We start from the raw sequence: 15927 nt of genomic DNA on the forward strand, positions 1-15927 counted from the left end.
GAGTCGAAAACAGCAGGTCTGGGACAAGGTAGCACGTCCGGTGAACAGGTCAGGGTTCCATAGCCGCAGACAGAACAGTTGAAACTGGAGCAGCAGCACGACCAGGTGGACTGGGGACAGCAAGGAGTCATCAGGCCAGGTAGTCCTGAGGCATGGTCCTAGGGCTCAGGTCCTCTGAGAGAAGAGAGAAAATAGAGAGAGAGAGTTAGAGAGCATATTTAAATTCCCACAGTACACTGGATAAGACAGGAGAAAGACAGATCCTAGCCCCCCGACACATAAACTATTGCAGCATAAATACTGGAGGCTAAGACGAGGGGTCAGGAGACACTGTGACCCCGTCCGACGATGCAATGAACACAATTGCATTTTATAGATGGCAATTTGAATGCAGAGATACTGAGACGAGATCCTGAGGCCCATTGTCATGCCATTAATCCGCCGCCATCACCTCATGTTTCAGCATGATAATTCACTGTCCCATGTCGCAAGGATCTGTACACAATTGCTGGAAACAGAAAATGTCCCAGTTCTTCCATGGCTTGCATACTCACCAGATATGTCACCCATTGAGCTTGTTTGGGACGCTCTGGATCGCCATGTATGACAGCATGTGCCAGTTCCCGCCAATATCCATCTATTGAAAAGGAGTAGGACAACATTCCACAGGCCACAATCAACAGCCTGATCAATTTTATGCGAAGGAGATGTGTCGCGCTGCATGAGGCAAATGCTGGTCACACCAGATACTGACTGGTTTTCTGATCCACGCCCCTACATTGTTTTTAAGGTATCTGTGGCCAACAGATGCATATCTGTATTCCCAGTCGTGAAATCTATAGATTAGGGCCTAATGAATTTATTTAAATTGACTGATTTGTCTCAGTAAAATCTTTGGAATTGTTGCATGTTGCGTTTATATTTTTGTTCAATGTACATGTTTTTCTGTAGCGTGTGATGAGGCAGCCAGCAGTCAACCACAGAGACGTTGTATCTGGTGGGCCATGGTTGATAGACTGTCATGTGTCCACCCACAGGTAAAACGGACGACGCCAAGGTGTCTGAGAAGGGCCAACATCATCTCTCTCCCCGGGCCAAGTGTAGCATGCAGCGCTCCCCATCAGACACGGGCCGCAGCAGTGGAGACGAGGCCAAGAAGCCCCCCTCCTCCAGCTCCAGCCGCACCCCCACCACCAACACCTTTGGATTTAAGAAGCATGCAGGAGGAGGTATGACCATGGTGACAGCCAGCGGAGTGACCATCACCAGTGGCTCCGCCACCCTGGGGAAGATCCCCAAGTCAGTGCAGCTCCACGGGGGTCGGGGTCTTGGTCGCCAGGCCAGTGTGGATGATGGCTACCTACCTGTGAGCTCACACTCCACCCTGCAGTACCGCAGCCTCCCCCGGCCCAGCAGAGCCTCTGGTGGGGGACGCAGCACAAGCCGCTCGTCCAGCACCAGCATCGACTCCAATCTCAGCAGCAAGTCCAACATGCTCCATGGCCCCAAAAGCCGCAGCCAAGTCCCCAAACTCAGCGCTGGTGGCATCCCCCTTCCTGGCTCTGGATCCAACCAGACAGACCGGGAGAAGGGGGTGTCCTCTGAAGCCAGTCCCTCAGCCCAGGGAGCCAGGCAACCAGGGGGAAAGTACCCAGACGTCTCCTCCCCTACCATGCGCAGGTCAGCCCACCACCTCCATACCCCTAGCCCCAGTCATCAAGCGCTGTCTCACACTAACACTGGATGAGTCTGAGAGCTCCTTCCACCAGCCCTGAAAGCACTACCACACCGGCCTGCTTATGATTCCCACTGGGCAAAACTGGTTGAATCAATGTTGTTTCCACGTCATTTCAACCCCAAAAAGCTATGTGATTGCGTTGAATCAACGTGGAAAACTCATTGAATTTGCAAAAAAAAATCAACGTAACTTTTTAAATAAATCCAATGACATTACATTTTTTGTTGATTTCACGTTACATTCACAATAGTTGACAACTCAGTCAAATGTAAATCAAAACTAGACATTGAACTGATGTTTGTGCCCAGTGGGTTATGTGACATTCAGGCACAGTGCAAACTGATTTTGGTTGGGACAATAATCATATCAGCGTTGTAGTAACATTAAATAAAACTGAGTGCTCTTGGCTTATCAGGGTTTCATGATGTTTTTTTTAAGTCTGCCCAATAATCGTGAGTGATTTAAAAGGCTTGGCTTATCACTAGGCCTCTCTTGGTATAATGGTCTATCAGTGGTCATTAAAAGCAGGGTGACAGGGCCCAGACTGAGGGCCCAGTGTTTTCTCTAGCTCAAACCCAGTGCTGGGCTGGCTGGTATTGCTTTATCTTATGCTGCTGCTTGGACTTATCTAACTAATTGCCTGATGAGGTAATGAGAAAATAGAGCATCTGTTTCCCCTCAGTGGTCTGAGAGTCTCCCTTCTCATTTAACCCTTGATTATTTAATGTTGTCCAAGCTAATATGGCGTCTGTAGGACACACTTTACATCCTGCTTTAATGTAAATGACGTGTTGATAAAAAGGCATGGCAGAAGATGTATGATAGCTGCTCACACGGACGGCCAAACCAGACCAGCGAATCAGAGAGATGGATATATTTGTCTTGTGATGATGTGATTATACCATGAAGTAGGGATTGTGTTGTCGTGGCAACGTTATAATATGCATTTGTTTCGCTTATCTTTGCAATAAGGAGTATTTTGATCAAAGATTACTTCAACAATTCCCTGCTTAAACCCATGTACCATTTAACTCTCCTCTCACTCTTCTCCTCTGCTTCCTTCCCGTGCCGTCCAGACTGTTCGGAGGAAAGCAGGGCAAGCAGCATGCCCTAGTCACCACCGCAGAGAACATGAAGAACTCCACCGTCATCTCCAACTCTGGCCAGCAGGGCGTTGCTCTGGATTCCCCTTCGGCCAGTAGCGGGGGCAGTAGCCCTCTGTATGGGGGTGGAGGTCGTCTGGGTGTGGAGGCCCACTCCCTCTCCCCCCTGGCCTCCAGTCCCAGCTCGGCCCTGTCCACCCCCTCCCACAGCCTGGCCTGGAGCAGCACCCTGAGCAGGGACACTCTGAGCCCCGGCTACCCCTCCCTCAGCAGCCTTGCCACCAGCAGCGAGTCCATCGACCTGTCTCTGGGCAGCGGAGGCCACGGACACCACGGCCCTGGTCACGACACACTGCCAGCCTGCATCAGGAACAACGGCATCAAAACTGGCTTCTCAGACAGGTAGGAATGGGTTTGGCTTAGGAGCTGCCAGGTGTGGCTATGTGTTTTAATGTCGGCTACATGCTCTCCTCTCTTTTATTCCCTTTGTATCTCAACCTTCGATCTGTTGTGTGCATGAGGGTTTAGTCCCTCTCTAACAGTAGAGTTTGAGTGGCCATATTGATGATATAGGAGATGATAGGAGACTGACTCCTAGTTGTTGGTGTAATGAAAGCATGGATTCTATCTTGACTGTTGATCTCTCTGTTTCCCCGTCTATCTGTGCTCCTCCTCTCTGTGTTGTTTACCCTAACCCCCTACATCACTAACCCCCTCCCTTCCCCCTAGCCTTAGCCCTCTCTCCTCTCCCTCGGGTAGTCCCAGCCGAAACACTTTACCCCGGAAACAGGACAGGTAAATGTGTCTATATGGAGTTAGGCTTGCTTGATGGTGAAACAGCTGCCTGTGTGTAGTGTCCTGTGTTTGTGAAGTGAAGTGACTGTTGGATGTTATCGCTGCCTCCATCTCTTTCACAGCATGCATAATGCCATCTGCTGGCTACACTGGGAAGGACAGGGCGGGAGTCTGAAACCTCATCTTGAGATGTACATCAAAGCGTATAGAACTAAGAAAGATCACACCACAGCTGTGAAGCTTCTATAGGTAGCTGTTATCTGTAGCTGTGTCCTGTCTCTATATGTTTTGTCTACAAGTTCAGAATGGCCACACACCTACCTCCACCAAACATGAATTGCCCCTATGTTTAGGTTTTTGAGCTTCTGTGATTAGATGTATATTACAACCGTTGTTTTACTCAAACAAGGGCTGAACTCCCAAAACACATCTCTGTAAGCCACCATTTCCTTGAGCAGTTTACTCAGGAAAGAAATACATACATAAAAAAATAAATATAAGTATTTATTTTTGTATAATGTTTTTGCGGGGGTGGTATTAAGTATTGTTTTCATGAATGTACATTGACGTACAACTTCCACCTGTATCATACAATATATGATGCATGATCCCATTCTCTGTGATTTTGTAGACCATGTTGTGATTGTACACCCTGCACATTATCACACAGCCTTGATGTTACCCATGTGCCTCCCTGTCCATCAACAGCCTAGGTTATTATCATTATCTGTGCAGATCATGACTTGCAGCATTCACACATAGTGTGGATGAGAGGTGGATTTTTAGCATCTCCTGTCATCTCTCTGCAGGTACGGCCACCTGCCCCAGCTACGTAGTCATGACGACCCCCGGGATTGGCTGCGTTCCCACTCTGCAGGAGGTCTTCAGGAGTCTGCCGCCAGCTCACCCTTCTACCCCACCTCCAGCCTCACCTCGCCCTCCGGAGCCCGCTTCAACTTCTCCCAGCTTGGTTGGTGTAGCCTCAACCCTCCATACTCATCACTTTGATTAGCACTGTAGGAGCAGTGATAGTCATCGCTGCGCAATGAACTAAATCTTGTGTGCATGCTGGCTTAATGTTTCGTGTCTCTCAAGAGACTTCTCCAATAATAGCGGTGATGTAAGGAAAGTAGTATAGATTATATCTATTATGTTGGATTTCACTCCTACTTTCCACTATGAGTGAAGAGTAAGAGACAAACGGCAAACATATCTGATCAATGCCCTCTGTCCATGTCTGTTTTTAAGATATTCTTTGACCTTTGTTATGTGACGCTTGTGTCCCAGCAGGCAGCCCTACCACGGCGGCACAGATCAACCTGGCAAACCTCCGCAGCGGCCTGGCCAATCAGGACGGTTCGTATGACCCATACAGTGACCCCCGTCTAAGGAACTCGTCCATGTCTCTAGAGGAGAAGAGTCGCACCATGACCAGTTCTGGGTCCTTCAGAGAAGGCCTGGAGGAGGGTAAGATAGATTGACATACCCCTCCGTCTATCTGCTATCACACAGAGCCTCATAGAAATGATGAGCTTGGGACTATAAGGTTCTATCTGCATAGCCGTGTTCTGTTCAATGTTCTCTAACTATATAGTACTCTAAATACTCCAGTTCATGTTGTTAAGTTCAAAAGAATACAAGATAAAAATCGCTGACACCATTCAAACCAAGTCATCTTTTTGCAGAAAGAACCTTATCGTCCCAAGCTCTCAAAATGCAGGTACATCTATTTCTTTGTTAGATGACTTCCACTCCACATGCATGTGCGAACTTCCATTTTACTTCTGAATGGATTATAATTCCTTTAAAAAATCCAGCCATGCTTGCAGATTGTTGTTAACGAAGAGGGTTTTTTGAAAGACTTTTTAACAGGGCACTATTGAAAGATATACTTTTTTTAATTTACAAAATTAATGTTTATTGAATCCACACGCTTGTTCAACCAACCATTTAATTCACTAGTGAAGTCATTCATTACCTTTATTATTTCAGTCTTTCCACACGTTTACAGTTGAATTGGGACATACAAAGAAGCAGTTTGTTCGATGTACGTACATAGACTGAGGTTTGATGATTGACTACACTTCTTTGGCTGAATGGCTTGGTGCTCTTGTGGTTTATTGCTTGTCCCGAGGCTCTCTCTTTAACTGATCCCTGTATGATGCCAATTTCTTGGCTGGTGTTGGCTGTTGATTTGTTCGTGTCCAAGGGCGAGTCTCATAGTCATGTTGAGCTGTGGTGTTGTGGCATGTAGGCCAAGGTTAGGAGGAGGAGAAGAAGGAAGAGAAAGGCTGATAAATATCTCCTCTCCCATTGCAAATTGACATCTGACTCAACACCAGCTCTTCAGGCCCGCTCTCTTTCCAGACAGGAGCAGGGCACAGGGCACAGTGCCTACTTTTCTACTTTAGATCACAGGTGATAGAGTAAACCTGGGAAAATATCTACTCTAATCACAGTACATGTATATGTACTCTACCTTATTTCAGGACTCCTAAATATATGTTTCAGAAAAGACAAGCATCCATTCCCAACTTGAAAAATGAATCCAACATCCTAGCATGTTCAGGTGTAATCTGGGATATGTACTGTAGTTCAATGGTCATTTCAAAGAATAATACAGAAACTGCCAAAATAATGGAAACACTTGATTAAATGAGGGATACAAAGTATATTAAAAGCAGGTGCTTCCACACAGGTGTGGAATTAACATCACATCATTCATTACCAGCTCTACATATATAAGAAACATTCATGTGTTGAAAATCCCAAATTGTTTGCATAGTCAACTTACACACAGCTCTGACACACACACTTATCCCACCAGACATGCCACCAGGGGTCTTTTCATAGTCCCCAAATCCAGAACAAATTCAAGAAAACGTACAGTATTATATAGAGCCCTAATTGCATGGAACTTCCTTCCATCTCATATTGCTCAAATAATCAGCAAACCTGTTTTCAAAAAACAGATAAAGCAACACCTCGCAGCACAACACCTCTCCCCTATTTGACCTAGATAGTTTGTGTGTATGCATTGATATGTAGGCTACGTGTGCCTTTTTAAAGATGTATGTAGTTCTGTCCTTGAGCTGTTCTTGTCTAATGATGTTCTGTATTATGTCATTCTGTATTATGTTTCATGTTCTGTGTGGACCCCAGGAAGAGTAGCTGCTGCTTTTGCAACAGCTAATGGGGAGCCTAATAAAATACCAAAATACAATCATGCTTTGGGTCAGGTAAACAAATGCTGGGCAAGCCCAGTTGCCTATTATTTTGGCTACCATGTCTAGAATAAGAGACCTCAGTGACTTTGAAAGAGGAGAGACTGTTGGGGCACGTTTGGCAGAAGCTCCAGTGACAAAGACTGCTCAACTTGCTGATATTTCACGATATGCCATTGCCGTCTCAGTCACCAGATATCAATCCTATTGAACTATTATGGGAGATTCTGTAGTGGCGCTTGAGACAGCGTTTTCCACCAATGAAAACAAAATGCCAAATTATGGAATTTCTTGTGGAAGAATGGTGTCTTATTCCCCACCATCCAGGGCTCCCGAGTGGCGCAGCGGTCTAAGGCATTGCATCTTAGTGCTTGAGGTGTTACTACAGACAACCTGGTTCAAATCCAGGCTGTGATTGGGAGTCTCATTTGGCGGTAATTGGGAGTCCCTTAGGGCAATGCACAATTGGCCCATTGTTGTCCGGGTTTGACTGGTGTAGGCTGTCATTGTAAATAAGAATTTGTTCTTAACCCACTTGCCTAGTTAAATTAAGGCCAAATAAAAATTTGCCATCCACACACGTAAATTAACTCTGTGACACTTGAATCAGTCTGGAGAACACCTTCAGGGCTCTGGATAACTGGGGCTTGTTTGTACAAAGGCTTCATAAGCAGCTAAGCATTTAGTTAAGTTTGGCACATCCCCCTGCTGTCGTTTTAGTTCTGCAGGGATATTGTGGTTCCATTAAATGATGATGAATGAAGAGAGAGAGGCTGTGTTATTGTTATGGCATTGACAGTACTCACTAGAGAATAAGTAAGGGATAATCAACAAGGGCCTATGTGTTCTGTGGAAATTAACGAAGGACTGTGTTCATTTGCAGGTAGAAATGTGTTTAGGTTTACTAGATAGCGACAGTAGTTGCCTTGGTAACCAAACAGACTTGCTAGTTAGCTAACCAAACCATCAGTCCTAACTTGCTATTATGGAAATCGAATTCAACAATGCCAATAATGTTTTCAATTCGACTTTTGCTTTCAAAATCAGCTCAAACATAGAACATGTAAGAATGAACCGTAGCCATTGAATTCTACCATGCTCATATAACATGCGTTATAGGGAAATGGGGTGGCAGGTAGCCTAGTGGTTAGAGCATTGGACTAATAACTGAAAGGTTGCAAGATCAAATCCCCAAGCATGATGAGGTATAGGCTAATGACTACTGGTGAAGTGTGAACGCATCATACAGTTTGTCACACAAGGGAGATGTTGAGTTTGGACATGTGAACTGTAGAGTTAGCCAGACTGGTGCTGCTGTGTGGGTTTCAACCATATCAGCACAATTAAAGTGTAGGCTACAAAGTAAACTAGTTACAGTAACAGCACCACACACAAGTACAGCACCTCTGTTGTAAACGTTCAGTCAGGGGACCTGTTCATGCATGTTCCTGTTTCCAGAGTCTTCAAGTTGAGATGAATCACTGCTTACATGGATCATATACCCACCACTGGTTGAATCAAAGTTGTTTCCATGTCATTTCAATGACCAATGTGTAATTGACTTCTGTTTCCAGTGTGCCATGAATGATGTGGGAAGATGAATGAGTTGAACGTTGTGTTTTTGTTTCTCTCCAGTCCACGCCTCCTCTGTGTCTCTGGTGTCCAGCACTTCCTCTGTCTATTCCACGGTGAGTGCCACTTCGCTGTCTGTCTATGCACTCCACTGACTATCCAAACACATGGATATGCTAAGGGCTGGTTTCCCAGACACAGATTAAGCCTAGTCCTGGGCTAAAAAGTTATTTTAATCGCAATTCTTCATTGAGCATGCTTTTTAGTTTAGGACTAGGGTTAATCTGGTTTCCACTAGCTTCCATAGCCACAAAGTCAGATTCCCCAGCCACAAAGTCAGATTCCCCAGCCACAAAGTACAAATGAGCTACATTTTTGGTCTAAATTTAAGGTTACACTCTCAGAAAAAAGGGTTCCAAATGGGTTCTTTGGCTGTCCCCATATTAGAAACATTTTTGGTTCCAGGTAGAACCCTTTTTGGTTCCAGGTAGAACAATTTTGGGTTCCATGTAGAGTGTTCTACATGGAACTCAAAAGGGATCTAGCGGGAACCAAAAAGGGTTCTTCAAAGGGTTATCCTATGGGGATAGCCGAAAAACCCTTTTAGGTTCTAGATAGTGTAGGGTTAGGCTTAAGGTTAAGGTTATGTCTGAATTGACTGCTGAATTGCATTGCTAGTTAACTGTGCTCCTAGGGATTCACTGTAGCCTTAGATGGAAAATGAATATGTTCAGATTGTTTGGCATGTCATCTTATCCCATGCATACTCTGACATGCTAAACCCTATTAGTTTCCTTCTCTTTGCTCCTCTTCTATTTCCATAGCCTGAGGAGAAAGCTCAGTCAGAGGTAAGAACAACTTTGTGTACTTTACTTTCACACAATGTGACACCATTGATTCGTATCATAGCCTTTTGTGATTTGTACCATATTACACCATACTGTGACCTGATTACGAGGGCCGAACTACTGCATTTGGGGCACCGGGGCACTGATCTATGGGGACCCACCACCCCCCAATATCAATTTTTTTACTTACTGCATTTCAACACATTTTGCCATGGTGCAGAGAGAAAAATGTACAGTTTTGCTATTCTACACATTTTCTCATGAGGCTAAGAGAAAATGTTGCTATTTTAAAGCAAATGTCCTGCTATTCTATACATTTTGCCATGAGGCTGAGAGAAAATGTTGCTGTTTTAAAGCTAATTTCCTGCAATTCTACACATTTTGCTATCATATGCTATCTGATTGACTTTTATTTTGGAGGGTTTGGGGGCCCTGTAGCAGTATAACCATTTATGAGCCCTGAAGTTATTTGAGTAATACAAAGGCTTTGTTAGCAGCTGAACATTTACCGACTGACCCAGCTGCCCCTCAGGAGCAACTAAATCCCTATCATTCTTACTCAAAATACTCTGTTGTATTCAATGGAATACATACTACTGTATCATATATGGTATGTATCGTATTTCCTGTAGATAAGCATGATCATGTTTGTCTGTTCTCAGATTCGTAAGCTGCGGAGAGAATTGGACGCCTCCCAAGAGAAGGTGTCTGCTCTGACCACTCAAATGAGTGCTAATGTAAGTATGATGGCAAAGGGTTACTATGCTATGCACTGTGGCTCTCATTGTTTTGCCATGCTGGTAGAAACGGTATGTCATGTCTTGGTTGTTCTCAGTGGAACTAATTTGTGTTAGTGTTGCATATTACCAGCATTTAAAATATCTAGAAGTCAGTGTTCCAGCATTGCGGCTGGTGTTTTTTGTTGTTGTTTACCTTTGCGTGGCTGCCTAAAGCACATTGAACATGACACTGTATAATGGTCTGAGAGGGGAAGCATTGAACATGACACTGTGGAATGGTCTGAGAGGGGAAGTATTGAACATGACACTGTGGAATGGTCTGTGGAAGCACCTAGACTCTTCCTAGAGCAACTGAGCAATCATGGAAGAAGGGCCTTGGTCAGGGAGGTGACCAAGAACCAGATGGTCACTCTGACAGAGCTCCAGAGTTCCTCTGTAGAGATGGGAGAACCTTCCAGAAGGACAACCATCTCTGCAGCACTCCACCAATCAGGCCTTTATGGTAGAGTGGCCAGACGGAAGCCACTCCTCAGTAAAAGGCACATGACAGCCCACCTGCAGTTTGCCAAAAGGCACCTAAAGGACTCTCACCATGAGAAACAAGATTCTCTAGTCTGATGAAACCAAGATTGAACTATTTAGCCTGAATGCTAAGCGTCACGTCTGGAGGAAACCTGGCACCATCCCTAAGGTGAAGCATGGTGGTGGCAGTATCATGCTGTGGGGATATTTTTCAGCGGCAGGGACTGGGAGACTAGTCAGGATCAAGGGAAAGATGAACGGAGCAAAGTACAGAGATCCTTGATGAAAACCTGCTCAGGACCTCAGACTGGGGCGAAGGTTCACCTTCCAACAAGACAACGACCCTAAGCACACAGCCAAGACAACGCAGGAGTGGCTTAAGGACAAGTCTCCACAAGTCTCCACTATCAAGTGCAGCTTGATAGTGGAGCAGTCAGCCAGCCACGTGCCCCAACACCAGCGCCTCTGGAAGCCCTCCAGATCTGTTCCCTGCATTCTCTTCTACCTTCAGCTTATGTTCCGGGGAGGACGGGCTCTGGGCTATGATAGGAATCAGGACGTGTTTACTCATACCTCTGTGTGATGTTCAGAAGCTATCGGTCTTCAGCGTCTGTCTGCTATCGGACTCATACTTTATCAAACGCAGACTGGTCCCTGGCTGGGCTGGATCACCATGAGCTGAGGAGCTTTAACCATGTCAGCAAGAAGTCCCAGGGCCAGCAGCCCGGTGGCGTGGTACCACTACCCGTCCCTGGGGAAGGAGGCAGCCAGAGAGATGGCCAGACGCCAGCTGCAGCCCATGCTGAGGCGCCACCAGGGGGACAGCAACACACAGCAGGGCCTCACTGAGGTGGGATCTGACTGGCACCTCTGGCTAGCAGTATAGGGAATAATATGGCTACGTTGTGGGCTGTAACTAGAGGTTGGAGTTCAGTGTGTCTGTCTGTCCTAGATATGCTTTATCAGAGGACACGCTCGTCTCTGTTGCCTTTATCTTGATGTTCTTTTGTTTTGGCTGGAAAGCTGTTAGTTATCAAACACCAGGAACTTCATATTTGATTTCATGTTTGATTTCAAAAGTTGATAATGCTTTAGTTTTTCAGTGGAACGCAAATCAATTGCTCAGATTTTTTTATTTGTAAAGCATATTAACAACATCAATGCATAAGATAATGTGTCATATCTGAAACCAACCTTTTGAAATCCAAACACCTGTGGTGTGTAATTTTTGCATTTATCTTCTAAAACACAAGCCGTCCATTGATTTCATGCATTTGAGTTGGTTTCTTTGGATGTTTATTATAGCCAAACAGACGGCATACTGAGCGAGTCTGCAATCTCTTTGTACATCGTCATCATATTTCCAACTGTGATGAGAGAGTCAACGTGTAGTGTGATAACGAGCATGACTTTGAGCAGCATGTTTCTACCATATCTGTCTCTACAAAATATAACAGATACCGGTGATTATTTTTACTCTGCATATGAGATGAAAACATCCTAACTGTATTCCTCTTTTTCCTTTGTCCCCATGTGCTCATCTGTGGCTGTGAGAAGATAGCAGGTCTCTGGTTTCACTAAGGCAGATGAGAGCTAGCTAGTGTGTTAGGACTTGTGTTGGCCTCATGTTGATCTCTACCAGGCTGCTAAAACATGGAACCCTGCCCAGACAGCTACTGTAGCTAGCTAGCCGCCAGAGAGCCTGCCCCATCACCCTTTACATCAGCGTTGATCCATTTCCAACATGTTCTGACCTGTCATTCTTACTCAAAATACTCGGTACACCATGACATAGAAGCCATTATCACCTGTGTATGTTTTGTTTTGGCTCTGTGTATGCATGTCGTGAAAAGTACATGGGTGTGTTCTTATGAGCAAGACCTTTTCTGAAAGCGACAGTTTGTTGCCCTTTTCACAGCCTTGAGATGGGATTACAAATGACATTGTCAGCAGGTCAATTTGCTTACTTTCCTCATACATGGATCACTAAATGTGAACTGTTGTGTGTATGTGTTCAGGCTCACCTGGTAGCAGCATTTGAGCAGAGCTTGGGGAACATGACCATCCGACTCCAGGGACTTACCACCATGGCTGAGCAGAAGGTATGGACTGGGGCTGTGGTCTGTTTCCTTAGAAATATGTCCGTCCTTCCTTGGATGGATGGTGGAGATAATTGTGTTGTTTTATCATGTTGTTGTGTTGGAGGATTCTGAGCTAAACGAGCTGAGGAAGACCATAGAACACCTGAAGAAGCAGAATACCGCAACCCAGGCAGCCATCAACAGTGACATCAATCTCCCAGAGCCCTCCTGCAACGGCGATAGGTCAGGTGAGAACTTACCTCCCACATCACCATGGAAACACAACAAGGATGGATGGTTATTGGCTAGTGAGAAGAAAGGCATCTGACTCAGAATCTGAATAGATTCCAATTATATGTCATCATCTGGTCCCTGTCTCACCCAGTCACTTTCTTGTGTATTCCATAGCTTCAGCCAATGAGAGCTCCCAGTCTCAGCCGGACCTGCGTATCCACAGACAGCACTCATCTGACAGTGTGTCCAGCATCACAAGCGTCACCAGCCACTCCAGTGTGGGCAGCAACCAGGAGCTGGACTCCAAGAAGAAGAAGAAGAACTGGGTAGGTCCTCCACTGTCTGTCCTGTCCTGTCCTGTCCTGTCCTGTCCTGTCCTGTCCTGTCCTGTCCTGTCCTGTCCTGTCCTGTCCTGTCCTGTCCTGTCTGTCTGTCTGTCTGTCTGTCTGTCTGTCTGTCTGTCTGTCTGTCTGTCTGTCTGTCTGTCTGTCTGTCTGTCTGTCTGTCTGTCTGTCTGTCTGTCTGTCTGTCTGTCTGTCTGTCTGTCTGTCTGTCTGTCTGTCTGTCTGTCTGTCTGTCTGTCTGTCTGTCTGTCCTGTCCGTCCGTCCGTCCGTCCGTCCGTCCGTCCGTCCGTCCGTCCGTCCGTCCGTCCGTCCGTCCGTCCGTCCGTCCGTCCGTCCGTCCGTCCGTCCGTCCGTCCGTCCGTCCGTCCGTCCGTCCGTCCGTCCGTCCGTCCGTCCGTCCGTCCGTCCGTCCGTCCGTCCGTCCGTCCGTCCGTCCGTCCGTCCGTCCGTCTGTCCGTCTGTCCGTCTGTCTGTCTGTCTGATCTGTAATGTGTTTTTGCCCTTTCCTACAATCCTCCTGATTGTCTCAGCCTCCTTGTGCAGGAGCAAAGGTGAATATGCTTATTGCTCTTAGGGAGCTCCTCTAGAAACTAGACTGTGAGTGGAGTTTTGTGAGCCGTTCTCTTATTGCACATGAAAAACCGCAAACAAACTGCATGTTGCTACAAAAAGGTTTAGTCTGTAATCTGTTATAGTTAGATACAAGCTTAGGTCAATGTACATTTTTTTGCCTTTAGAAAAGGCAGATGTGTGTATATTCTGGTTCAACATGGCCTGTAACCTATGAAGTCAAATTAAAATGTCTGTGTGTTCTTTTTTCCTGATATAATAATGCTGTTGCGTGTGTTGGAGGGAAGGTGAAAGATGACTATGTATGCAGACTGTCCACAGTGATGATACTTGTACAGATGTACTATCTTAATTTGACCAGTTTCTCACAGCAGTAAAATAATCCTGCAGCAACAGGATATGTAAATTATTATGTGGATTTTTATTAATGGACATTTTTGTAGGGGTTGTTATATTTTTTGTTAAAATGGATGAAGTCAGATATTTTCAAGTGAAAATTACAAACTTTAGAACCTTTTTAACCTGTTTAAATGAAAATGATCTGCAACAACAGTGTGATCAAATTAAGATAGGAAATCTCTAGCTGTGTATAGGTTAGAAGTACAACCGTGGAGTACCTGACTATTTTACCACAAGGGGGCAGACGGCTCCTGAGTTGAAATATGTAAATCTGCCTTTTAGTGATTGAGTAGTCATGTTAATTAGTGAGAAGTTGTCAAAGTGATATCTTATCCTCTCTAATAACCTGGTGTTCATTCCCTGTGTGTAGCTGTGAGTTGTTTGTTTGCATTCAGTCCCTTTAGTGAGCTACCTTGTGAACAGCCTAGTCTCTGTCCCTAACACCTGTATAAAGTCTTGGATTATTTGTGTGAGCTAAAAGTTGAAGTTGTCTATGATCAGCATGCTGTTTTGTCTTGTATTTTCCCTCTTGTGCTCTCCTATGGTGTGGCAGGTTTATGAGGTAAGATCACACACTCCTTCCCAAAATTGTTATTGCTTGATCAGATGGAGAAGGTGAAAGAGTAGAATTGTATAAATGCTTTGTGTACAGGTTTTTTTTCGACTCCCTGATGTGTCTGTGTGTTTCACTATGTACTCAGGTCTCTCTCTTTCTTTTCTTCCCTGCTCCCTGTTCCTGTCCCCGGCTGCAGCTGCGGAGCTCCTTCAAGCAGGCATTTGGGAAGAAGAAGTCGCCCAAGTCTGCGTCCTCCCACTCGGACATTGAGGAGATGACCGACTGTTCCCTGCCCTCCTCCCCCAAGCTAACAGCATATAACTGCTCCACCACCTCTACACCCATGCTCCAGAACTCCCACTCCAACTCTTTGTGAGTACCTGGGCCCAGACCAATAGACCATTAGATGCTCACCTGTTTATAACTGGGAGGATATAATGGATCATAATAGAAGCTCCCTGTTCCCTCAACTCAGGGGTCGGGAGTCAACTCAGGGGTCAGGAGGATTACATGACCATATTAATGATTACAAATGACTTCTATAGTGTCTGATACAGCTATCTTAACAGGTTTATATATACTATAGAAGTCTATATGTACAGTGTGTGTGTATATATATACACCAGTACCCCATATACACCAGTAACCCCTTTATACCAGTACCACAAGCATAGCTGTGTGTGTGTGTGTGTGATCATTAGAGACTGCATGGCCTCGTTGTTTTAGTCCCTAGTTGGATGTTTGTGTTGAATCTGTCCATCTCTTGTCCATCTGTCTGTGTTTCTCTAGCCCCATTCTCTCTCCCCTGCCTGTTAGTGGGCGTGGCCGGGGTGGTAGCACTGGGGTGTTGAGGACTGGGTCTCTGGCTCGGTAATAGAGTGTGAATAACATCTGTAAACCCCCATTCACTTTATGATCAGTTCTGATGATGGATAATCCTAACAAATGGCCTTGATGCACCAAGTGATTATCTAACCAATTCATCTCAACTTCATCACTCATGCCTGTTGTGCTATTGAAACTAGAATGAAGGAGCCAATCACACATCCTTCACAGGACCTTGATCTTGTCCTGTTTACTATTGCCTGATTGCCTGGACCCCTATCTACAACACAGTGATTCAGTGCCTCTGGATTAACTTGGAATAAGCAACAATATTTCTTGGCAGTGACAAAACATGTACTTCTATAGCATGTTACT

General features: G+C 45.4%; 1 protein-coding gene across 1 annotated transcript in view; it reads left to right on the plus strand.

Moving 5' to 3' along the window:
- The window catches only part of nav2b (neuron navigator 2b), a 104920-nt gene that overhangs the window by 80837 nt on the left and 8156 nt on the right, over nt 1-15927 (plus strand). Inside the window, exons 14-24 of the mRNA XM_029759100.1 lie at nt 1038-1680; nt 2815-3243; nt 4446-4606; nt 4924-5103; nt 8496-8548; nt 9257-9280; nt 9943-10017; nt 12561-12644; nt 12748-12871; nt 13032-13183; nt 14924-15099. Of these exons, the coding sequence (XP_029614960.1) occupies nt 1038-1680; nt 2815-3243; nt 4446-4606; nt 4924-5103; nt 8496-8548; nt 9257-9280; nt 9943-10017; nt 12561-12644; nt 12748-12871; nt 13032-13183; nt 14924-15099 (2101 nt within the window). The remainder of the gene's footprint in view (nt 1-1037; nt 1681-2814; nt 3244-4445; nt 4607-4923; nt 5104-8495; nt 8549-9256; nt 9281-9942; nt 10018-12560; nt 12645-12747; nt 12872-13031; nt 13184-14923; nt 15100-15927) is intronic.

This window comes from Salmo trutta, chromosome 7 (genome assembly GCF_901001165.1).
Source record: "Salmo trutta chromosome 7, fSalTru1.1, whole genome shotgun sequence".
Taxonomy (NCBI): domain Eukaryota; kingdom Metazoa; phylum Chordata; class Actinopteri; order Salmoniformes; family Salmonidae; genus Salmo; species Salmo trutta.